The sequence below is a fragment of the Oncorhynchus clarkii genome, chromosome 23, assembly GCF_045791955.1.
Source record: "Oncorhynchus clarkii lewisi isolate Uvic-CL-2024 chromosome 23, UVic_Ocla_1.0, whole genome shotgun sequence".
NCBI classification, from domain to species: Eukaryota; Metazoa; Chordata; class Actinopteri; order Salmoniformes; family Salmonidae; genus Oncorhynchus; species Oncorhynchus clarkii.
Window position 1 is genome coordinate 55,234,041 of NC_092169.1, and position 25,383 is coordinate 55,259,423.

General features: G+C 41.6%; 1 protein-coding gene across 1 annotated transcript; it reads left to right on the forward strand.

The window, feature by feature from the left end:
• The first annotated feature begins 3,280 nt into the window (after window positions 1-3,280).
• LOC139381084 (myosin heavy chain, fast skeletal muscle-like) lies at window positions 3,281-23,573 on the forward strand. Its single transcript, XM_071124335.1, has 40 exons — window positions 3,281-3,326; window positions 3,456-3,683; window positions 4,030-4,176; window positions 4,366-4,522; window positions 5,249-5,276; window positions 5,533-5,641; window positions 5,748-5,840; window positions 6,017-6,077; window positions 6,310-6,408; window positions 6,693-6,796; window positions 8,091-8,229; window positions 8,518-8,636; window positions 8,805-8,954; window positions 9,051-9,221; window positions 9,436-9,739; window positions 10,312-10,376; window positions 10,460-10,547; window positions 10,662-10,779; window positions 10,875-10,998; window positions 11,164-11,300; window positions 12,481-12,736; window positions 12,952-13,194; window positions 13,628-13,804; window positions 13,903-14,048; window positions 14,240-14,330; window positions 14,914-15,303; window positions 15,398-15,524; window positions 15,696-15,814; window positions 15,958-16,154; window positions 16,304-16,487; window positions 16,624-16,789; window positions 17,116-17,240; window positions 18,133-18,441; window positions 19,671-19,874; window positions 20,016-20,141; window positions 20,271-20,441; window positions 22,180-22,284; window positions 22,373-22,468; window positions 22,902-23,033; window positions 23,459-23,573. The coding sequence occupies exons 2-40, from the start codon at window positions 3,468-3,470 to the stop codon at window positions 23,474-23,476; spliced, it is 5,811 nt and encodes a 1,936-aa protein (XP_070980436.1). The 5' UTR covers window positions 3,281-3,326; window positions 3,456-3,467; the 3' UTR covers window positions 23,477-23,573.
• The last annotated feature ends 1,810 nt before the right edge of the window (window positions 23,574-25,383 follow it).

Here is a 25,383-nt window from a genome sequence, read left to right on the forward strand (position 1 = left end):
CCATAAAGAAGGAGGCCGTATCCTCTGGAACACGGCTCAAATAGCAGCAGATCTGCCAACAAAGCAATGAAGCAATGCTAAATTACCTTAGAGATTGCTGTGGAAGCTGGATGTATTTCTGACCACTGAACATGGCCATATTGGGCTCGTAACTCATCTGTTGCTTTGGTAGACTGTACTTCTTGCAACTCTGCTATCGACTGTATGGGATGAAATTGGAGTGTCAACAACAGCTCAGCAGTTGGGGTTTGATACTTTGACATTTCTATGTCAGCGGGTAACATTCCAAAACAACTTTAGTCTGCATGTAATTCTGACACCCAGTTTCGGGAACGTGGCCGTTGGCTGGAGAAGTTCACTGACAGGGGGGGGTCATCATGTGGACTACTTCTTGTAACATGTTGTATGTTTGTCTAAAGATCTGTAAAGCTTGATAGAAAAACACAACGGCTAATTGATCCATGTGTTTCTCCTTGTAAATGTCTGAGATGAATATTACATTCAGCCCTCCATTGACTTCACACTGCGTGCTAAAAAGACCTCATAACCTGTAATGTGGACCACAGAGAGTTCCGGTTCAGAACAGCACATTATTTTGACATTATTGGTCGACCATGAGGTCCTCACATTGCTGACGTTGGCCATCATAATAGATGGACAGTGAGATAATTGAGATCTGAATAAGAGCTGAAGGAATCCAGCTTGGTTGTTCTGTGGATCCATGCCACAGCATGTGACATGTCATATCCAGATGTACATTTTGACTGTGACATTTTAATGGACTGAATCATGTTAAAAGTGCCAGAGCCTCTTGGGTGTCTCAGTTGTCTCAGGCAAACTCCTGTCTGTGATGATTAAACTACTTTGCGAGCCTAAGTTGTTGAAGGCACCATTAAAATGTCTTGGATCAAGAGTTATTGTCTGATCCTCCCAAGGTCCTGCCAAAATATGTTAACTATGTACAATGACAGTTTTATTATGACAGTTTACTCAACGGTTTAATGACATCTGCCAGTTAACAGTGTGTCAGAAGCCAGAAACTCCTGTTCTGGACAGCCCCCATCCACATGGTGTGCAGGTTCTTATTCCACACCAGCACTATGTCCCTCGGATACCAAAACACAGGTCAAATATCATGCCAGATCTTTGCACATTAAAATAACTTTGAATGTCATAAACTCTTAGTCTGCATGGTGTTGATGTTCTCTCCACCCACAAACACGCCAAGTAAATATCTTGTGTCTAATAACAGTGGCATCTGCTCAACTAGTGCATCCAGCAGCTCCCCCCTATGGGGCTCCTTGTACTGATGTGCTGGGTGGACACTGCTCACAGAACAAACAGGGGGTATTCAGGTGAAATGTTCTGAACGTTGCTGATAGAAATGTATTGAATAGAGCTGACGTGATTCTCTATTCTACCTGACAGAGAGTCATATCTGTTCTACACAATACATTTCTGTCTGAACGTTTTGTACGGACTCACCCCATTGAACATTAATATCGCTGGAACCCTATTAGACACAAATAACATTTAAACTACTATTAAATGCAGAGGTTTTGAAACACAAAAGATTTGATAGAGTTTGAAGAATGTGAAATGCCTGTCCATAAAGAAGACCTTGATCAAATACATGTGCTAAACATGATTTAAAGCAATGCCTCTGCTGATGGTGTCTCCTTCACAAGTTGCATTGAGGTATATGTTGTGAAATTGTTAGATATTACTTGTTAGATATTGTTGCACTGTCGGAACTAGAAGCACAAGCATTTCGCTACACCAGCAACAACACCATCTGCTAACCCCATCTGCTGAACACGTGTACAGTATAACCAATACAATTTGATTTGCTAGAGCTGTCTGTTAGAAAGATATTAAAACTGTATTGTAAAGGTTAATTAAAATGTCATGGAAATGGAAAGGAATCTGTTACTTTATTGTAACTATATATTCATTTTAAAGCAGTTTTATAGAAGCCAGCTGCTAAACGGTTTACCTCAGAGTGTAATAAAAGTTTGAGGCAGCTACTTGGCTGTCAGAAACATGAGTGGATAAGATGATTTAAATACTGTACTGATGTTATGTAAGCCTTAAGAATCCTCCTGGACCGTTTTAGACAACTGACATGTGAGACGATTAAAAGCTCCTGCAGCATCTTCAATAGATCATACTGTAGATAAATAACTACACCGTTGGTTTAACACTTTTATGAGATGTAATTGAAAGCCTAAATGCAATATGGTTTTACCAGGGTGACAAATCAAACTAAGCAAAGCACAAAGTAACGGCCAACTCCTTCACAAGCATGAGGTGACTGAGGAGACCGTTTAGATGTGTTTGAAAGCAAAGTATAAAACAATCGGTCAAAAAACACATTAAGTTGTTGATGAAGATGAATGTAACTAAAATTGAATTAAATAAAGTCAGATTATTCTGAAATGTTTTTAGTGGTATTGGGTTAACAGGAACTCCATTACAGTATTTGAGGCGCTATGGTAGAAACATTGGAGTCAATCTGATATCGCAAACTTTTGATACTGTCATAATTATTATTAATGACATCTCTTATTGATGTTAACTCAATTCCATTTAGAGACAAATATTACATTAAAAAGTAATGTAATGATAGTGTGGTGCTCCTGGGAGTTGGTGGCGCTAGTGAGACACAGAAATACAGAGGTCTCTCATCCAATCCATTTCCTTTACCAGAGTGGTCCATAATTAACTTTTGCCTGGTTGTCAGTTTCAACCAGATATAAGCAGGCTGAGACCCCAGCATCCATAAGTCAGACACCTTCCTTCTCTGTGGTAAGTCTCTCCACCTCTTCACATGTTTACATTTGTGTCATCTTAGCACTCAGCATGTGAGGCAGTGGCTAAATGCACTGTTTCAGTTGACTTCTGCATTTAGTTATTTACATTATTTCATTATTTTTTTATCAACTGACATTCATTTAAAATGTTTTAACTTTAAATGTGTTTTACTTGAAACATTTTATTTACGGTCAAAAGTGGTTCTCCTGCTGTTTATAAATGGAGGGGTTGGTTTATAATGTAACTGGGTTTTCAGGGGTATTTGTTTGAATTCTTGACAGAATGTGTAGTTAAGTGAGTTGTCACCAGGAAAATGGAAGTCACCAGTTGCACCTGTAGTTTAAATTGGACAAGGCTGTAATGATTGGGTTGAATTATACAGTTCTAAATGTTTTCTACCTCTTCGGGGGGCTAAATTATATAGCTTTAGACTTGTGCGTATTCACAACAACCTAATGTTTCCCAGGGTTCTCCAAGAAGTACAAATTCATCTGTAGAAGGGGGAAAAGAAGGTGAGAATAAGTTTGAGTCTTCATAAGAAAAGTGACAAATGTTCTGTGAGAGAAACCCCTCACAACTCTGTTGACTGGGGAGGAAGCACCACAGAGTCAATCATGTTTCTTGTTTCGCCTCTTTCCTAGTGATCCGTCACCATGAGTACGGACGCGGAGATGCAAATCTACGGCAAGGCTGCCATATACCTCCGTAAGCCTGAGAAGGAGAGGATGGAGGCACAAACGGCACCCTTTGATTCAAAGAACGCCTGCTATGTCGCAGACACCAAGGAGCTTTACCTTAAGGGTTTGGTCACTGCCAGGACTGAAGGAAAGTGTACTGTGACAGTCGCGCATCCGGACGGCACTAAGGAGGTAAGCCTGATTTGAAAAGTATTCAAATTTCTCTGTCTTGAAATTAATATCACAATAATCAAAACATGCCAATAGACTAAATGAAATCAATAACAGCAGTAGAATATAACCTTGAAAAACATACGTTTTATTGCTGCTATTTAAAAATAGCATGACATGTTCTGTACTGACTAGTTAAGAATCACCATGTGTGTCAGTGGCTGATGACAAAGTAGTTGGATTAGATTGAGGTTTGCAGTTTTAAACATTATTTTTTTTAAAAGATTGAACTTGTATTTAATGAGCAAACAGAATTCAGTCCTGCCCAGTTTGATCTGTGTATAATCTATATTTCTGACTGTTTCAGGAAGGAAAAGAGTTCAAGGAAGCAGACGTCTACCAGATGAACCCCCCTAAGTATGACAAGATTGAGGACATGGCCATGATGACCTACCTGAATGAAGCCTCTGTGTTGTATAACCTCAAAGAGCGTTATGCAGCATGGATGATCTATGTAAGATACCTGTCTAAACATACACACACATACAGTACTACACATAAAGTCATGGTAGAAACCAAAACAGACCAAATACAGTAGACCTACATTACTATACCATAGTACACCCACATCCTCACATAAATCCAGGTAAACGTCAATCTGATTGTTCTCATCCCCTAATTGAACTTATTCTCGTTCATCCAGACCTACTCTGGGCTGTTCTGTGCCACGGTGAACCCCTACAAGTGGCTTCCTGTGTACGACATGGAGGTTGTTAACGCCTACAGAGGGAAGAAGAGGATGGAGGCTCCACCACATATCTTCTCTGTCTCTGACAACGCCTTTCAGTTCATGCAGATTGGTATGAGCTCTAATGGAAGGATGGATGGATGGATGGATGGATGGATGGATGGATGGATGGACGGATGGATGGATGGATGGAGGGAGGGAGGGAGGGAGGGAGGGAGGGAGGGAGGGAGGGATGGATGGATGGATGGATGGATGGATGGATGGAGGGAGGGAGGGAGGGAGGGAGGGAGGGAGGGAGGGAGGGAGGGAGGGAGGGAGGGATGAATGGATGGATGGATGGATGGATGGAGGGAGGGAGGGAGGGAGGGAGGGAGGGAGGGAGGGAGGGAGGGAGGGATGAATGGATGGATGGATGGAGGGAGGGAGGGAGGGAGGGAGGGAGGGAGGGAGGGAGGGAGGGAGGGATGGATGGATGGATGGATGGAGGGATGGATGGAGGGATGGATGGATGGATGGATGGATGGATGGAAGGAAGGAAGGAAGGATGGATGGATGGATGGAGGGATGGATGGATGGATGGATGGATGGATGGATGGATGATGGAGGGATGGATGGATGGATGGATGGATGGATGGATGGAGGGAAGGAAGGAAGGAAGTTAAAATATGTTTTAGGGATGTATCTGCTGACTAGAAGACTACGTTAGAACAGTTTGCTGGTAATATATGATTTGACTGGCCTTGAATGGAAAAGGTTCCTAATTTAAATCCATGATGATGCTATGAATGTCCCCATAATGTTGCTTGAGTATGACAATCAATATGTTGTTTTGTTGCAGACCAGGAGAACCAGTCCGTCCTGATTACGTAAGTTGTTTACTAAAATCTCACTTGAGAAAATGTTTCTACTGCAATATGTTGTGTCACTTGGGTGTGATATATTACGTTATGAATGGATTAGGCTACGCATAGGAATGAGTCGATGAGCGGGGATATTTGTTAATGATTTACTTATGAATTAAAATACGTCAACAGTGTATTTTTCAATGTTATTTATTAGTGTAAGTCGATCTGACATTCAAACATGTAACTAAAACCCCTGATTCTCTGTCATATTAACCAGCGGAGAATCCGGTGCAGGAAAGACTGTCAACACCAAGCGCGTCATCCAGTACTTTGCCACCATTGCAGTGTCTGGTGCCAAGAAGGAAGCAGAACCAGGCAAAATGCAGGTATGTTGAACCTTTGTAAGACATTTCAGTTTGGTGGGCTGTGATCAAGCAATCGAGAATAACTAACTTTACCAGTTTCTGAGCAACTTGTGTTTGTCTCAATCAGGGGTCTCTTGAGGATCAGATCATTGCTGCTAACCCTCTGCTGGAGGCTTACGGTAATGCCAAGACTGTGAGGAACGACAACTCGTCTCGCTTCGTAAGTATGAAGGGCATACTGGGAAAGTTATCTAATATTGGACAAATGTATTTCACTATTTCCCTTCTGTTGTATCAATAGATGTCCAACAAACTGTAACATTTAAAGGGGTCTATGAAAGTAAAATGTTAGATGTATTTAGTTAACCTCTTTCTAACCCCCATGCTCTACTTTAGGGTAAATTCATCAGGATTCACTTCCAAGGTAGCAAACTGGCTAAAGCTGACATTGAGACCTGTGAGTTGATTTGGATTATTTCTCAATTCTTTACTAAATTCACACAGACTTTTTGGGGAGATAAGCTTTATCCAATGCTCTCTCTCTCTCTCTCTCTCTCTCTCTCTCTCTCTCTCTCCTCTCCTCTCTCTCTCCTCTCCTCTCTCTCTCTTCTCTCTCTCTCTCTCTATCTCTCTCTCTCCTTTCTCTCTCCTCTCTCCTCTCTCCCTCTCTCTCGCTCTCTCTCTCTCAGACCTGCTAGAGAAGTCCAGAGTGTCCTTCCAGCTTCCCGATGAGAGAGGTTACCACATCTTCTTCCAGATGATGACCAATCACAAACCTGACATTATTGGTGAGGCAAAGTAGAGGTTCAGGGGGAATGTTTCCTACCTCCATTATAAATACTATTACAATGAGTACATCCATGGTAACAAGGCATCTAGATATGGGTGAGGTCTTTGGGAAATATCTATCAAGTAATGGACTGTGGTGCACTAGTCCACGAGTCTCAGTTGATAATATTTATTTTACACTACATCCTTGAGTCCATCTATTGAGTAAAGGAGAGATACTGTAAAGGTAGGACAGTACAATTCTAAGAGATTTAACTGACAAGACATCCTCTGTTGTCCATAGAAATGTCACTCATCACCACCAACCCCTACGACTTCCCCATGTGCAGTCAGGGTCAGATCACTGTGGCCAGCATCAACGACAAGGAAGAGCTGGATGCCACAGACGTGAGTCAAACAAAGGGTTCATCATATTCTATATATGGAATGGGTAGGACCACCGTACACACTGAATGCACTGTGCAATTCCAACCTGGTGGCTGCTGGGAATGTTCATGTATTGGTTTGTTTGATTCTAAATGCCTTGAGTTAGTGTTAGGAATTTTATGAATAATAACTAAACAATAACTACATTTTAAATAGAAATATAACTAATTAAACTACACTCTGTTTTATTACATCTGATCAATAATGTTAATTCATAAGGAAGGGATTGTGTAGCATGAAACAGGGGGTAATTAAACATAATAAACACCATTCCAACCAGGCTGGGGAGGAAATGGATTGTGGGTTTTTAAGTAAGCAGAAAGGATCGTTAACGTTGAACCGACTCTGGGATGTTGTAGCATGGTAATTAAACATAATGAACACCATTCCAACCAGGCTGGGGAGGAAATGGATTGTGGGTTTTTAAGTAAGCAGAAAGGATCGTTAACGTTGAACCGACTCTGAGATGTTGTAGCATGGTAATTAAACATAATGAACACCATTCCAACCAGGCTGGGGAGGAAATGGATTGTGGGTTTTTAAGTAAGCAGAAAGGATCGTTAACGTTGAACCGACTCTGGGATGTTCAGATAAGGCAGAGTGTTTTCCTGGGTTTTCCATCTGGAACTGTCTTCTAAATAGTGATGGATGAAGGTGAAGATTGCAGAAGTGAATCTTGATAAGTGTGTGTCTGGAGTGAGCGAGCAACGCTAGGGGGTTGGAATAAACTGTTGAACCTGTTTTGTCCTGGTCGATAGGAGGAAGGACATTTTATAACCTATGATGTCAGATTTTGTACATAACCTGTTGTTCGTGGTTTCATGGCAGCTCGCTCCGAGAATAAATACTATTTTTCTAATTTTGATAAGACTGGTCTCAGTCTATTTTATGCAAATAAGAATCTTACAAATTCTGTGAATTTAATTAATGAACACATATAGGAATTATGAAAGTCCGATGACAGTTAGTTAGGCATGTGCCTCAGGGAACTCTTCATGCCTTCACACTTCACCTTGAGGCCCATACTGTACATGTAAGACATCAACAAGAGAGTGTCACTAAGTCCCTGTGGAACTGTGTCAAATGTATCTTGTGATGTCATCTACCAGTGTTGGTCAAGTGTAATCACGTGGATCTGAGAACCCAGTCAAATGTCCATCCCATTTGTTCTGGTGAGAAAACAGAACTGTAGTGTACTGTATGTGAGAAAACTACCGTTCAGTTCATCACTGTTGTACTTCCTGTCTAATGCCAGGATGCCATTACAATCCTGGGCTTCACTAATGATGAGAAAAATAGCATCTACAAGCTGACAGGAGCTGTACTGCACCATGGCAACTTGAAATTCAAGCAGAAGCAGCGTGAGGAGCAGGCCGAGCCAGACGGCACAGAGGGTGAGTCCCACTCATAGATATACAATATGTAAAGCATTAGTCCCAGTCCCAGTCCCACTCATAGATATACAACGTGTAAGATAGACAGAGCCTCCTCAAAGTCTGGCAGGAGATCATTGATGGAGCCCAATTACAACCTCCAGAAATGATTTAAAATTATGGATGTGGGTTCAAATCAAAACCTAGACCCACAAAAAACTTGGCCAAACCCTTTTGTCAGGGTGACATCAGAATCAAGTGATCTTGTGTTTCTGAGTCTGTTGTTGTTGTTGTTGGTTCTCTCTCCAGTGGCTGATAAAATCGGCTACCTGCTGGGCCTGAACTCAGCTGAGATGCTGAAGGCTCTGTGCTACCCCAAAGTGAAGGTCGGCAATGAGTATGTGACCAAGGGACAGACTGTGCCTCAGGTAAGGCGGCCAAACACAGCGTCTACCATTTTCTGAGCACCAGAAATATTTTGGTGATGAGTGAATTGCTTGTTTTGAATAGTGATGATGTTTTCCCCAAGCTCTTTTCACCTTGTCACTAGACATGGTCAATATCTCATGTATTCATTTGAGCTATTATCATTGCAGGTTAATAACTCAGTCTCGGCTCTGGCCAAGTCCATCTACGAGAGGATGTTCCTGTGGATGGTCGTCCGTATCAACGAGATGTTGGACACCAAGAATTCAAGGCAGTTCTACATCGGTGTGCTCGACATTGCCGGGTTTGAGATCTTTGACGTGAGTCTGAGACCAGAACAAGACAATAGTTGTGATTGAGAGGGATTACAGCCTTGTATGATGATGAAATGATCCCTTCTGAAATTCCTTCAACAGTACAACAGCATGGAGCAGCTGTGCATCAACTTCACCAATGAGAAACTGCAACAGTTTTTCAACCACACCATGTTCGTCCTGGAACAAGAGGAGTACAAGAAGGAGGGAATCGTCTGGGCCTTCATTGACTTCGGCATGGACTTGGCTGCCTGCATTGAGCTTATTGAGAAGGTAAGCTGTCTGTCAGGATTATAATGGACCTCAACAGCAAAGCTCAAATGGAGATATTATCACATGGTACAACGCATCTGACTGTTGAGAACTCAATATGTTTCCTATTGTGCCCCTAAATGAAGATACTCACATAATAGCATGTTTGCTAAAATAATAAATGTGATCCTAAATGTAAATATCACTAATTTGATGTACATCTCTTTTCGTAAAGCCATTGGGCATCTTCTCCATCCTTGAAGAGGAGTGCATGTTCCCCAAGGCTTCAGACACTTCCTTCAAGAACAAGCTGTATGACCAGCATCTTGGCAAAAACAAGGCGTTTGAGAAGCCAAAGCCAGCCAAAGGCAAGGCAGAGGCCCACTTCTCCCTGGTGCACTACGCCGGCACTGTGGACTACAACATCACTGGCTGGCTGGACAAGAACAAGGACCCCCTGAACGACTCAGTTCTTCAGCTGTACGGGAAGTCTTCAGTCAAACTGATGGCGACCCTGTATGTCGCTGCCCCACCTGAGGGTAAGACTAGCAGAACATCAAAATTTTTCATGAAGAACTAATTACAAATCAGTCCCATATTCTTTAAAGGGTCAGTCTGCAGTTGCTACATCCATTCGTGGATGTAGAGGTTAGAGGTTAAAAGATATGTACCCATTCATTCTTGAACTTTTTTTCTTGAAGAACATCGGCTTAGTTCACCTGTCGTACCCCATCAGAACCCAAAATATGAGCTTGTTTAATGTTTGTAAGCAAAGTAAAGGGAAACATGCACTTTACAGCCTCAAAACATTATTCATACTATCATTTTGATATCATGAATGGTCAGTCCTTCAATACATAGCTCTGTCTATAAATTTGAGTGGTTATGTTTCTCCATTCATATCTCTCAGTTTTTTATCGAAACAGGGGCAGGGAGCATATTTTGTTATTGTTTCAACTTCTGATTGCTGCTTCAAATGTATCACAATTTGTCAGGGGGATTTACTGGGTTAATTTACTCATTCAACAGGTGTTATTTTACACAATCTCATTGGCAGCACTTACATTAAGATAAATGTGAAATTAACATGAGATTCTCTCATTTATAACAGATACAACCAAGAAAGGAGGCAAGAAGAAGGGTGGTTCCATGCAGACTGTGTCCTCCCAGTTCAGGGTGAGCTTTTTAAAATGTGGATATTCAGCTGTAGTGATTATCAGAAATGATTTCTGAGAACATGGTTTGTAACCCTCTTACAGGAGAACTTGGGCAAGCTGATGACCAACTTGAGGAGCACTCATCCTCACTTTGTACGCTGCCTGATCCCCAACGAGTCAAAGACTCCAGGTACAATAGATGTTGAGTTAAATATGAATATTGTCAGTACAGTATCAGTAACATTAACAAACCAGTCTTTAACCTGTTTATGAGTATTTAAAGAGATTTGGTTTGTGTTTCCAGGTCTGATGGAGAACTTCCTGGTTATCCACCAGCTCAGGTGTAATGGTGTTCTGGAGGGTATCAGGATCTGCAGGAAGGGCTTCCCCAGTAGAATCATCTATGCTGACTTCAAGCAGAGGTACACACACACACACACACACACACACACACACACACACACACATATTTTACGTAATATAACCAACCTATTACATGACATTTCTCCTGATTCAGGTACAAAGTACTGAATGCCAGTGTCATCCCCGAGGGCCAGTTCATGGACAACAAGAAGGCTTCTGAGAAGCTGCTTGGGTCCATTGATGTGAATCACGAGGACTACAAGTTTGGACACACCAAGGTCAGTCAACCCCCCCCCAGCAAAAACGAATTTCTATGTAAAAAAAAAAAAAATGTCTGAGGTGAAGAAAAGTTAAGTAAAGAAATAAAAACAACTGCAAAAATACTTTCTATCTCTTTCCATAATTCTGGTGGTTCCATAATTCACCATGTCAACCTGTGTCAGGTGTTCTTCAAAGCCGGTCTGCTGGGTGTCCTGGAGGAGATGAGAGATGAGAAGCTGGCCTCTCTGGTCGGCATGGTCCAGGCTCTCAGCCGTGGATTCCTCATGAGGAGAGAGTTCACCAAGATGATGGAGAGGAGGTGAGGAAGAGTAGACATCTTGGCAAAGAATTCTGTCAGCCTCCTGTATGTAATGTATAATGATTGTGTACTGAATATGCTGTGAGTTGTTCAGGATGAGAAGGTACATGATATAATATTCTATTAAAGCAGCAGGTTGGGATTTAGCAAGCAGTTCAATTGTTATTTAAATAAGTGATATTTACCCATTAATTCTGGAATAATATGAAATGCCTCATGATCTTAGGGTTACTTGTCAGTCATTCCTTATGTAGCGCTATCTATACATGTAAGAGTGGTTTCATTTCCCCCATTCCTCAGCTGTATACAAAACATGTCAGGGTCCCTGTTTTGTTATTCCTCAGATCACAGAATGTAGTTTTAAAGTCCTCCTCTTTAAAACTGGAGGAAATATTTGTTACTGTAATTTAATTATACCAATGTGTTTTCATTAATTGAATTCCTTTAATTTATTTTAATGAGAATTTGTAAAGTTCTTGTTTGCATAAAATAGACGGAGACCAGTCTTATCAATAATAGGTAACAGAATGTATTCTCGGAGGGCGCTGCCAGGTTACCACGAGCAACAGTTTATATACAATAACATGACGTCATTTCATTGCTTCTAAAATGAATCCCCTCCTCTCGACCGAGACAAAGGGAACTTTAAAAGTTAATTCTAAGTTCATTCTGACCACCTAGCACATACACAGGACACACAACAAAACTGAATTAACTTGTGACTCACCATTATCGATCACCAATTAGCTGACAGTTCTAACTAACAGAAAACCTAGGAATGCACTCACTGCCTTATCTAAAACACACCAGAGCTCATTTCTTCGGTTCAACCATAGGTTAACTACCTTATCTGTTTACTTAATCCACAAACCATTCCTTTCTTCCTAGTTGGAATGGTGTTCATTAACTTCAATTACTCATTGTCCGTGTCACACAATCCCTTCTTATGAACTCATATTGTTAATCAGATATAATGAAACAGAGTATAAGTTTACTTAGTTACAGTTCTATTTAAAATGAGAATATTGTTCAGTCATTTAATCAAAATTTTCCTAACAATCTTTAAACATGTCACTCACCATGTCACTCACCATGTCACTCACCATGTCACTCACCATGTCACTCACCATGTCACTCACCATATCACTCACCATGTCACTCTATCCTTTCTGTGGACCAGAGATTCTGTCTTCACCATCCAGTACAACATCCGTTCATTCATGAATGTGAAAACCTGGCCATGGATGAAGTTGTACTTCAAGATCAAGCCCCTGCTGCAGAGCGCTGAGACTGAGAAGGAGCTGGCCAACATGAAGGAGAACTATGAGAAGATGACGTCGGACCTGGCCAAGGCTCTGGCCAAGAAGAAGGAGTTGGAGGAGAAGATGGTGGCCATGGTGCAGGAGAAGAGTGACCTGGCGCTTCAAGTCGCATCTGTGAGTGAGCAACAACCCTCATCAGAGCACATTTAGACACACAAGTACACAGACACTAACACAATCGCTATGTGACTAACTCAAGAAAATGCCCATGGTATATATTTATATTTAAAACATTTAAATTTATTTGCTCTGACTTATTTGACTAAATGAAGTCTATATTTTGATACACAAAGGGAAAACACCGTTTTTTTCTCCTGTTCTGAAACCAGGATTCAGAGAATCTGAACGATGCTGAGGAAAGGTGCGAGGGGCTCATCAAGAGCAAGATCCAGCTGGAGGCCAAACTCAAAGAGACGACTGAGAGGCTGGAGGACGAGGAGGAGATGAATGCTGAGTTGACTGCCAAGAAGAGGAAGCTGGAGGACGAGTGCTCTGAGCTGAAGAAGGACATTGATGACCTGGAGCTCACCTTGGCCAAAGTGGAGAAGGAGAAGCACGCCACTGAAAACAAGGTCTTGTAGACAGTCTAACCAAACAATAATCCAAAGAATCATCAACTCAAAACAGAAATGTAATTCAAGTCTTTTTGTGAGTGCAGTAAAAATTAAGACACAAAATAGTGTAATATGGTGTACTCCCCACATGGGAGTATACCTGGGGTGGCAGGTAGTCAAGTGGTTAGAGTGTTGGACTAGTAATTGAAAGTTAGCAAGATCGAATCCCAGAGCTGACAAGGTAAAAAATCTGTCATTCTTTCCCTGAACAAGGCAGTTAACCCACTGTTCCTAGGCTATCATTGTAAATAAGAATTTGTTATTAACTGACTTGCTGAGTTAAATAAAGGTAGAAAAAAAAGATTCATTGCATGTTCTGCTACCCACTTGTTACTGCTACTTCACTTATGGTGAATTGACCAAAAACTACGTTTGTTGTGGCCGTTTTCAGGTTAAAAACCTGACAGAGGAGATGGCGTCTATGGATGAGAGTGTTGCCAAGCTGACCAAGGAGAAGAAAGCCCTCCAAGAGGCACACCAGCAGACACTGGATGACCTGCAGGCAGAGGAGGACAAAGTCAACACTCTGACCAAGGCCAAGACCAAGCTGGAACAGCAAGTGGACGACGTGAGTGGAGTTTGACATTCTGGCCATGATATTATGCAAGATGATATAATCTACAGTTGTTTAGATTTGACCAACACATTTCTGTTTATATCTTGTAGCTTGAGGGTTCTCTGGAGCAAGAGAAGAAACTCCGTATGGACCTTGAGAGAGCCAAGAGAAAGCTGGAGGGAGATCTGAAACTGGCCCAGGAGTCCATAATGGACCTGGAGAATGACAAGCAGCAGTCTGATGAGAAAATCAAGAAGTAAACACAAATAAATGACTACAGTATTCCCTGCCTTCTTGATCAACATAATGGTTCTTCTTGGCTCATTCTTGTAATCATGAAATAGTCTTTGTATGTGATTCTTACAAGCAAAGTGAATGGTAGCTTAGGCTCCCTTTACACTGTCTAACCAAAACAAACTTTACAATCAACGTGTTTGTGTTTGTTAGGAAGGAGTTTGAGACCACCCAGCTCCTCAGCAAGATAGAGGATGAACAGTCTCTGGGAGCTCAGCTGCAGAAGAAGATCAAGGAACTCCAGGTACAGTACAGGATCTAAGCTCCAGTACAGGAAAATAACCAATGCATTTCTTCTGGTAGTGTAACAGTATAACTTTAGACTGTCCCCTCGCCCATACCCGGGCGCGAACCAGGGACCCTCTGCACACATCAATAACAGTCACCCACGAAGCATCGTTACCCATCGCTCCACAAAAGCCGCGGCCCTTGCAGAGCAAGGGGAACAACTACTTCAAGGTCTCAGATCAAGTGATGTCAAAGATTGAAACGCTATTTAGTGCGCACCACCGCTAACTAGCTAGCCGTTTCACATCCGTTACACTAGCACTAATTCTTCCTAGTGGATTCTGATGGCTCAGTAAGATGGAAGATGGTGCTTCTTGCTGGTGCTTCTAATCTATGTAAAGATGTTGCTTCTTACCGTTGTTAGGTTGGTTCCTGCATGGGACAATGTCTAATGAATATAGTAAATATGTTAGTGTAGCTGGCTATGTATAAACACATTTATGCTAAATATACAGTACATGCTATTATTATGTAGTGAGGTTAAATTGTTTCAACTGTATTGTAGTGTTCATTCCCCCTGCTCCTGACCCTTTTTCTAGGCCCGTATTGAGGAGCTGGAGGAGGAAATTGAGGCTGAGCGTGCTGCCAGGGCCAAGGTTGAGAAGCAGAGGGCCGATCTCTCCAGGGAACTTGAGGAGATCAGCGAGAGACTGGAGGAGGCCGGAGGCGCCACTGCTGCTCAGATTGAGATGAACAAGAAGCGCGAGGCTGAGTTCCAGAAGCTGCGTCGTGATCTTGAAGAGTCCACCCTGCAGCATGAGGCCACAGCCGCCGCTCTGCGCAAGAAGCAGGCCGACAGTGTGGCTGAGCTCGGGGAGCAGATCGACAACCTGCAGCGCGTCAAGCAGAAGCTGGAGAAGGAGAAGAGTGAGTACAAGATGGAGATTGATGACCTCTCCAGCAACATGGAGGCTGTCGCCAAGGCTAAGGTGAGTAGTGATGTTTTGGTCAAGCAGTGTTGAGGGTCAACAACATTACCATTCAATAAACTGAAGTTGACAGTCCCATATGTTTCACTAACAGGGCAATCTGGAGAAGATGTGCCGTACTCTTGAGGACCAGCTGAGCGAGCTCAAGACTAAGAATGATGAGAATGCTCGCCAGGTCAACGACATCAGCGGACAGAGGGCCAGACTCCTGACAGAAAATGGTACCGTCAACAATGAACAACAAACCAATATAGTTCACCTCAGTAGTACACAATAACATGTGTCGGGGGCTGTAAATTCAGTCCACACAGTTTCTGCACTACGATTCCTCAAAATAAAATGTCAATCTTCGAGAACAGTCCCCATAACAAGATGTCCCTCTTTCCCTGCAGGTGAGTTTGGTCGCCAGCTGGAGGAGAAGGAAGGCCTGGTGTCTCAGCTGACCAGAGGCAAACAGGCCTTCACTCAGCAGGTGGAGGAGCTGAAGAGACTGATTGAGGAGGAGGTCAAGGTAAGGCATCCTAAATGGAAACCACCTTCCAGTTTAGATCTTTATCTACACATAGACTGTTTCTACTCCTCCCTCAGAGACTTCTACTGTCATCTGTTTTACTCTCCCTCTCTAATCTCTCTTTGTCTTTCTTTCTCTCTCAGGCTAAAAACGCACTGGCCCATGGTGTCCAGTCTGCCCGCCATGACTGTGATCTCCTGAGAGAGCAGTTTGAGGAGGAGCAGGAGGCCAAGGCAGAGCTGCAGCGCGGCATGTCCAAGGCCAACAGTGAGGTGGCTCAGTGGAGGACTAAGTATGAAACTGATGCCATCCAACGCACAGAGGAGCTGGAGGAGGCCAAGTGAGTTGCACTCAATAGTAAAAACTAAAATAAAGGCTGTGGATGGTGAGGCTGGTTGGGGATCTGAGAAAATGTTACTTCAATATGTAGTGCAATATTTGTTTCACAACAAGTTACTCACCATAACACCACCCGCTGTTGTCCAACAGGAAGAAGCTGGCCCAGCGTCTGCAGGAGGCTGAGGAGACCATTGAGGCGACCAACTCAAAGTGTGCCTCCCTGGAGAAGACCAAGCAGAGACTGCAGGGAGAGGTGGAGGACCTCATGATTGACGTTGAGAGAGCCAACGCCATGGCCGCCAACCTTGACAAGAAGCAGAGGAACTTTGACAAGGTGACCATTTATAAACCTCACTCTAGGGTGATATTTTCTGTCTGCTATTTGATCAGTTGTATTATAATTGTAGCATATTTCCGATTGAAAACTTTCTTTCAATGAGTTGTAATGAAAATCCCATGGATTTCCCCAGGTTCTGGCAGAGTGGAAGCAGAAGTATGAGGAGGGCCAGGCTGAGCTGGAAGGAGCTCAGAAGGAGGCTCGCTCAATGAGCACTGAACTCTTCAAGATGAAGAACTCCTACGAGGAGGCTCTGGATCATCTGGAGACTCTGAAGAGAGAGAACAAGAACCTGCAACGTGAGCATTTGACAGCAGTTATTTTTGCATGATGTTTGACCAGTGTTTGAAAATGGAATCGACTGGAATCATCAACATTATATCAAATTTCTATTACACAATCTCAGAATTTTTACATACATTTTAAAATATATATATTTTTGGAACTTGTAATTGGTATTCTTTTGAACAACCCAATGATGTGGGGTGGCAATTAGATTTGCAGGACAGCATGAAGTGCTGTTCATTAATTAACTGTTATTATGATTCATTATAAACTTCAGTGCATTGGTGATATCCACTGAAAATCTCCCAAGTCTAAACAGCTTCTGTGTTTGTGTGTGCAGAGGAGATCTCTGACCTGACTGAGCAGATCGGAGAGACTGGCAAGAGCATCCATGAGCTGGAGAAGGCCAAGAAGACAGTGGAGACAGAGAAGTCTGAGATCCAGACCGCTCTGGAGGAGGCTGAGGTACAAACTACAGCTGTTTGATTGGAAAAGCAGTGTTACACTTGGCAATGCCAGCTACAATCCAATTCTCCCTTTTATTGGTGTTTATTGTAGTCATATATATGCAATTCCTTGTGTTTTGCACATCCAAACGTCCTGACCCTTCGCTAAGCTCCGCCCTAACGTTTGTGGGCAACCAATCCCTGTTCTCCAATGGATAGCAACTATCGTCGAGTCGGACACATCGAACAAGCTCTTGTTTCAAACACATGAAAACCAGTAGAAGAAGAAAACAGAAACAGAGTTTTCTTAAAATAAAATTCAAGTTTAATAATTGAACAGTGCACCAGGGGGACTTGCTACTTGAATCCTGAAATGCAGAGCCTGTTGATGGAGTGAATCCGATATTATGCTTTTGTTGCATTGTTTGCTAGCTCACTTGGTTAGCTAGCTCTGTCTCATAGACCACCAAACGTTGCTAGCTAGCCATATAACTTATATGATCATGTACATTGGCTAGCTCACTTAGTCATGTTATGAATACATCTCCCATCTGCTTTAAACTTCAGGATACGATTTGAGACCACTAGTTAGTTCCAAAAGTAGTTATGGCTTTGACTGCATGCTGGCACTGAATTCAGAGCCATTCAGTGGCCACACTACAACAATGATTTGACCAGGATTCCCTTTGAAGCAGCTGTAATGACAGTCCAACACAACATACCTGAGGGGTAGTGTTTAATTTCATTGTGTATATAAAAACACAGTTTGAGATTATTGTAAGGGGTTTATTCCAGTGGTCTGAATGGGGAATTGGGCTTCCCAGGAAAATGTTGTCAGAGGTTGCAACAGTAACCAAGGGGGGCGGAGCTGAGTGAAGGATTGATTTGACTGACAGCTTCTCTTCGTTTAGGGCACACTGGAGCACGAGGAATCCAAGATTCTGCGTGTGCAGCTGGAGCTGAACCAGATCAAGGGTGAGGTGGACAGGAAGATCGCTGAGAAGGACGAGGAGATGGAGCAGATCAAGAGGAACAGCCAGAGGGTGGTTGACTCCATGCAGAGCACCCTGGACTCTGAGGTCAGGAGCAGGAATGATGCCCTGAGGGTGAAGAAGAAGATGGAGGGAGACCTGAATGAGATGGAGATCCAGCTGAGCCACGCCAACAGACAGGCCGCTGAGGCCCAGAAACAGCTGAGGAACGTCCAGGGACAGTTCAAGGTAAAGGGACTTGGACATCAGGGAGGGATTTGTTCGTGAATCAGTAGAAAATAATAGATCAGAGGAATGTAATAGACTGGACTATTATACTGTACACTCTTTGAAGTAAAGGGGCCTGGAAGAACGTTTTGGGCTGCCGCACCGGCAGAACCTTCCCAGTTGAAAAAGGTTCCAAGAGGAACCCCTCTGAAATAGACCTTTGAGAAACCTCTGTGTAAAGTTTCAAGCTGTTATCTTTTTTTGTGATGGGAGGGGTTAAATGTTGAACCTTTTCAATAATATATTATAGAGGTGTCATTCTATCAGATTGGAGACGTGGCTTATTGGCAGAGGTGGGACCAAGTCATTGTTTTACAAGTCACAAGTAATTCTCAAGTCTTAGCACTCAAGTCCCAAGTCAAGACAGGCAAGTCCGAGTCAAGTCCAAAGTCAAGACAGGCAAGTCCGAGTCAAGTCTCAAGTCAAGACCAACAAGTTTCAAGTCTTGAGTTTCGAGTCCTAAACAAGTCATAATGTGCTCTTCGAGTCAAAAGGCTCAAGTCCAAGTTAAGTCACATGTCATTGGTGTTAAAGTCAAAGTTGAGTTGCAAGTCATCTTATTTGTCACTCGAATCCAAGACATGTGACTCGAGTCCACACCTCTGCTTATTGGAGGGTTATTTTTTGTCAAGCATTAGCATAAATGTTAAACCTGTTCCTCATGTTAAGTTAGTATACTGCAAATTGAAATGTTCCTTCAATATTTTTGCATAATATAATCATTTTTAATTGCTGATTACATTCAATAAGAACGTTGTAAATATTCCAACTTTGGGATTTGCTTTTGAAGAATTCATACACCTCCACTGGCCTCATTGAAGCAACAAAACTGTCAGTGTTCAACCTGAACATGTGATGACAATACAACAGAACAGATGAACAGGAATTAAATTTACTCTAACGGTCGGCCCCAAAAAATATCTATCTTAAAGCCATGCCTCCACTCCAGGGATCCTCCATGAACCCGTTGCTAACATTAAAGGTTTACCCAAGAACCCCTCAACTAACCAAACGTGAAAATATGAACCATTGACTAGGGGTTCCTTGAGAATCTCCAGGGTTCCTCTAGTCACCACTAATTCTAAGAGTGTAGAAAGGTAGGGATATTAGGGACATTTTTACCCATTAACATTTCTCTCACCGATTGTATTGCCCGACTTCCACAATTCCTAATTCATTGTGAACCCCAGGATGCCCAATTGCACCTTGATGATGCCGTCCGCGCCGCAGAGGATATGAAGGAGCAGGCAGCCATGGTGGAGCGCAGAAACGGTCTGATGGTGGCTGAAATCGAGGAGCTGAGAGTTGCTCTGGAACAGACAGAGAGAGGCCGCAAAGTGGCTGAGACTGAGCTGGTGGACGCCAGCGAGCGTGTCGGACTGCTGCACTCCCAGGTACGGGTCAAAAGCCATTTCTAATGAAACTCAACCAAGCATACCGTTTACATTTTCATGATTTCAGCCTTGTGACTTTCTCTTTCTCAGACTTGTAAGTTCTCTTGAGAGTCAAACAAATCGTCTTGTTTCCTCCTTCAGAACACCAGCCTTGCGAACACCAAGAAGAAGCTGGAGACTGACCTGGTTCAGGTGCAGGGAGAGGTGGACGACATCGTCCAGGAGGCCAGGAATGCAGAGGAGAAGGCCAAGAAGGCCATCACTGACGTGAGTCCTTGAATTACATCAACTTGATTTGTCCCCAAGGGCCAGCAGTCGCTGGGCTGGTTTAACCACACCAAAGATCCCAAAGGAGCTTTATGATTGGTGCATAAATTAAACTAACTACCATTCCAGGCGGCCATGATGGCCGAGGAGCTGAAGAAGGAGCAGGACACCAGCTCTCACCTGGAGAGGATGAAGAAGAACCTGGAGGTCACAGTCAAGGACCTGCAGCACCGTCTGGATGAGGCTGAGAATCTGGCCATGAAGGGAGGCAAGAAGCAGCTCCAGAAACTGGAGTCCAGGGTGAGTTAACAGCAGGGTGGATTGAAAAACAGTTTGCTGGAAATGTATTTGATCATATAAAAATAATGTATGTTGGGGGAAAATGCCTCACTTTGGCGAACATTTACATTTTCTAACACAAAGAAATCTACTTTTGGTAAGATTTGAATATGGCATTCTGGGTATTTTGTAGGAAAATACATGTTTAATAACTGAAGATTACTGTGTTTAAATACATTTTATACGTTTTATTATTACAATTTTGAGTAATTCACTCTTAAAAGCTAAAGTCTTTCAGCATTAAGGTTTGAGAATGTCAGGGGTTCACCTAGGGGTTATGATAGGGGCTGTACCAAATGTTTGATGTATTATAATAATTGATTATGCTTATGTTGTACTAATTAAAGAGGAGAGGTTTATAATACCCCCCCCCCCTCCTTCCATTTATAGGGTCCTAGACTACAGATTAACAATATACTTTATGAGGTTTAATATTGTTCCACAGTACATTTCTAGTCTCTGCCTCTTATAAAGAAACTGTCTGAGAAATGTGTGAGTTCAGGGTGTCTGTGAGAAGAGCCTAAAATATAAAAGAGATGCAGAGACACAGAACTCCCCAGGGAGTGTAAGAGTTAAGAGACTAGTCAAACATTCCATTATAAATCAAATTGGGGTGTGGACAATTACTGCTAAGCTTTAAGATAACACTGAAACGCTTTGTTTGTGTAGCTGTGGATGCATTGGCTTGGTCTCATGAGTAGAAGGTAATGACATAGGCAGTGACATCACTAAGGCTGGACTTCAGGTTTTATAAAATATCTTGGACCCTTGAGTATTTTGCAGAACTTACTCGGAAACATGCATGCTATGTTCCTGTTGACAACTTCTGCCTGCAATTGCATTAATAAAAGTTGTTGAATGATTTAACCTCTCTAGGGTATGTGGGAAGCTAGCGTCCCATCTAGCCAACATCCAGTGAGGTTGCAGAGCGCCAAATTTAAATACAGAAATACTCATTATAAAAATTCAGAAAACAAAACATATTTTACATAGGTTTAAATATTAACTTCTTGTGAATCCAACCACGGTGTCAGATTTTAAAAATGCTTTACGACGAAAGCATACCTTACAATTATTTGAGAACATATCCCAGTTGACAAATTATTACAAACAGTAACCAGCCAAGCAGAAGCATTACATAACTCAGAAATAGAGATAAAATTAATCCCTTACCTTTGATGATCTTCATATGGTGGCACTCAGAAGAAATTACTTTACTAAATAAATGTTCTTTTTGTTCGATAAAGTGTCTTTATATCCAAAAACCTCAGTTTTGTTTGCTCGTTTTCTTCAGTAATCCAAGCCTGAAACCATTTCTAAAGACTGTTGACATCTAGTGGAAGGCATAGGAACTGCAAATTGAGTCCTAAGTCAATGGATACTGTAATGGCATTGTATAGAAAACTACAAAACCAACAAAAAAAATACTTCCTGAATGGATTTTTCTCAGGTTATCGACGGCCAAATCAGTTCTGTTAACCACAGGGCTATTGTGTATTAATGAGTTCTCTCAATAACCCACCTACATAATGAAATGTATTTTTATTTTTATAATAGACCCCTTTAATTAAAATCGTAAAAGTACATAGGAACACTTGTGCCTCCTCGACTAGCTGAAGAACATTCCTGTTTTACAAAGATTTGTTACGTCTGACTTCACCACCTCACATAAATGCCGACGTTTATTTCTTCCACAAAGGTGCGTGAGCTGGAGACTGAGGTGGAGGCCGAGCAGAGAAGAGGTGTAGACGCGGTCAAGGGAGTCCGCAAGTATGAGCGCAGAGTCAAGGAGCTCACTTACCAGGTAAGAGAAAGTGCATTCTGCACACACTAAAGCACACTGGTTTGTGTGTTAAACTATGGACTATTGATTCTTGTAACTTCTCCCACAGACTGAGGAGGATAAGAAGAACGTTGCCAGACTTCAGGACCTGGTAGATAAGCTGCAGATGAAAGTGAAGGCCTACAAGAGGCAGGCTGAGGAAGCGGTGAGTCACAGACTTAGTCAAATCCTCTGAGAGCTTACAGTCCCAAGGAGACATTACAAAACATTTAGTGAGATTAGTTGAAGTGTTGTTACTGCACAACGTCAACATTGACTCAGTTGATAGTGCAAGTAATTTCTGAAGAAATGTGTAACATTTTAAAGTAGAGAGGGTTGAATATTATTTAGCTTTGTGCCGGGGGCTGGTCTGGTGGTGGTGCTGACTCTCCTGGATCACATGACCCTGGAAGCAGCAGATTGATCCTCTGTTCCACCACTCACTTTCTCTTCTGTATCATATACTGTACAATGCTATCCTAAATCTGTCAATAAAAAAAAAACGTTCAAATACATTTTAAAAATATATATTAATTTGGTAGCTGAAGCTCCAAACTTTCAATACTGATGTTATGCTCTCCTCTCTTTTCCTCACCCAGGAGGAAGCATCCAACCAGCACATGTCTAAGTTCCGGAAGGTTCAGAATGAGCTGGAAGAGGCTGAGGAGCGTGCTGACATCGCTGAGACTCAGGTCAACAAGCTCAGAGCCAAGACCCGTGACTCTGGAAAGGTATAGAAGTGCTGCTAAACCTACACCTGACTTCACAGTAGACAATTCTGACATTTTACACTCACTCAAATGTATTTTAGATTTCTGAGAAACACATTTCAGGACAGGGTAAATAAAATAACTAATCCAAATTTAGTTGGTACAAGGTGTTTACAGAGTCTTAAATGCTTGAGCCATTCTGTTATTACCAAGTGTTGATATAATTATCATGTTCATTATTAATACTGATCCATTCTGTTATTACCATGTGTTGATATAATTATCATGTTCATTATTAATACTGATCCATTCTGTTATTACCAAGTGTTGATATAATGATCATGTTCATTATTAATACTGATCCATTCTGTTATTACCAAGTGTTGATATATTTATCATGTTCATTATTAATACTGATCCATTCTGTTATTTCTTTCTTCTTACAGGGAAAAGAATCTGAATAAACAAGACCAAAGTCCTGTCAATTTCCTGTGTTTCATAAAATATGATTTTCATGGTGAAATGTTGAGCATTGATTAAAAACATGTCGGCCTACATACACTTCCTTTGTGACTGTGGACTTATTTCTCAGAAAACAGCTTTTCATACCATAAAAAATACCTTACTTTAACTAGGATTCAAACCACAACACTTGTTTTGGTTAAGAGCTGAGGGTTGAGGCTGGAGAAATGTAATCACTTTCAAATTCCTGAACAGAGCTATGGATGCAAAGATTGATAATCCATTACATCATAAATTATAGTTATAGTTATAACCTTTTACACTCTGGGGAATTGACCTATATGGACACGCCCAAATTGGAATGTTTTGAAAAGAAACAAATGGGAGGAATATATGCGTAACCATGGTAACTAATTGAGCGAAAACATTTTTGGGAGATTGAGCGGAAATTCTTAGATCAAGTTCTCCAGAGACAACTGCATTCGAATTTTGTCACAGATTATGCATACAATAACCTGGTGTGGACAGAAAATGTAAACATTTATAAATGGTAATCGTGCATCTGACTCAATTACACAAGATTTTAGTTCTGGGTTAACTAAAACCCAGATGCACATAAATGGATAAACACTGACAATTGGGATACCGATTTATCATTAGAAAATTTGAATATCCGATTTTTGTCAGAAATACAAAAGTTCCATAATGATTAGTGTTTCCCCCCAGCCCTCTAGTGGTGAAATTACAGTAATGCGCATTATAAACACAGTAATACACAGCAGGCTTTTGCACATTCAGATGGATTAATTGACCTTTCAGGAGGAAAATAAAATTGTCTGATTAGTGCCCACAAAATCATGAAAAACTAAACAATTAGCTAGATTAATATTTAGAAATCTTAATTGAAGATTATGATTATTCAAAATGTATTTGATTGAAGAACACATTACACACTAAAAACTAAACATTTAGCTAGATTAATATTTAGAAATCTTAATTGAAGATTATAATTATTCAAAATGTATTTGCTTGAAGAACACTGTACATTAGCGGCGGTCGTTAACATGAGGAAGGATGATGTAATTTTTTAGAGAGGCCTTATTTCTCTTACAGCGAATTGGATGACTGTCGTTCATATTCCATTCACCCAGCTCTATGTAACATCCATAGGTTTAGGTTACTGTCGTTCATATTCCATTCACCCAGCTCTATGTAACATCCATAGGTTTAGGTTACTGTCGTTCATATTCCATTCACCCAGCTCTATGTAACATCCATAGGTTTAGGTTACTGTCATTCATATTCTATTCACCCAGCTCTATGTAACATCCATAGGTTTAGGTTACTGTCATTCATATTCTATTCACCCAGCTCTATGTAACATCCATAGGTTTAGGTTACTGTCATTCACCCAGCTCTATGTAACATCCATAGGTTTAGGTTACTGTCATTCATATTCTATTCACCCAGCTCTATGTAACATCCATAGGTTTAGGTTACTGTCATTCACCCAGCTCTCTGTAACATCCATAGGTTTAGGTTACTGTCGTTCATATTCCATTCACCCAGCTCTATGTAACATCCATAGGTTTAGGTTACTGTCATTCATATTCCATTCACCCAGCTCTATGTAACATCCATAGGTTTAGGTTACTGTCATTAACCCAGCTCTATGTAACATCCATAGGTTTAGGTTACTGTCATTCATATTCCATTCACCCAGCTCTATGTAACATCCATAGGTTTAGGTTACTGTCATTCATATTCTATTCACCCAGCTCTATGTAACATCCATAGGTTTAGGTTACTGTCATTAACCCAGCTCTATGTAACATCCATAGGTTTAGGTTACTGTCGTTCATATTCCATTCACCCAGCTCTATGTAACATCCATAGGTTTAGGTTACTG

Bases quoted from the DNA above. Each gene is read 5' to 3' on its own strand.
- LOC139381084 (XM_071124335.1), top strand. From the start codon at position 3,468: ATGAGTACGGACGCGGAGATGCAAATCTACGGCAAGGCTGCCATATAC. The intron at 8,230-8,517 runs GTGAGTCCCACT...TTCTCTCTCCAG, and splicing joins CGAGCCAGACGGCACAGAGG to TGGCTGATAAAATCGGCTAC. The intron at 17,241-18,132 runs GTACAAACTACA...CTCTTCGTTTAG, and splicing joins CCGCTCTGGAGGAGGCTGAG to GGCACACTGGAGCACGAGGA.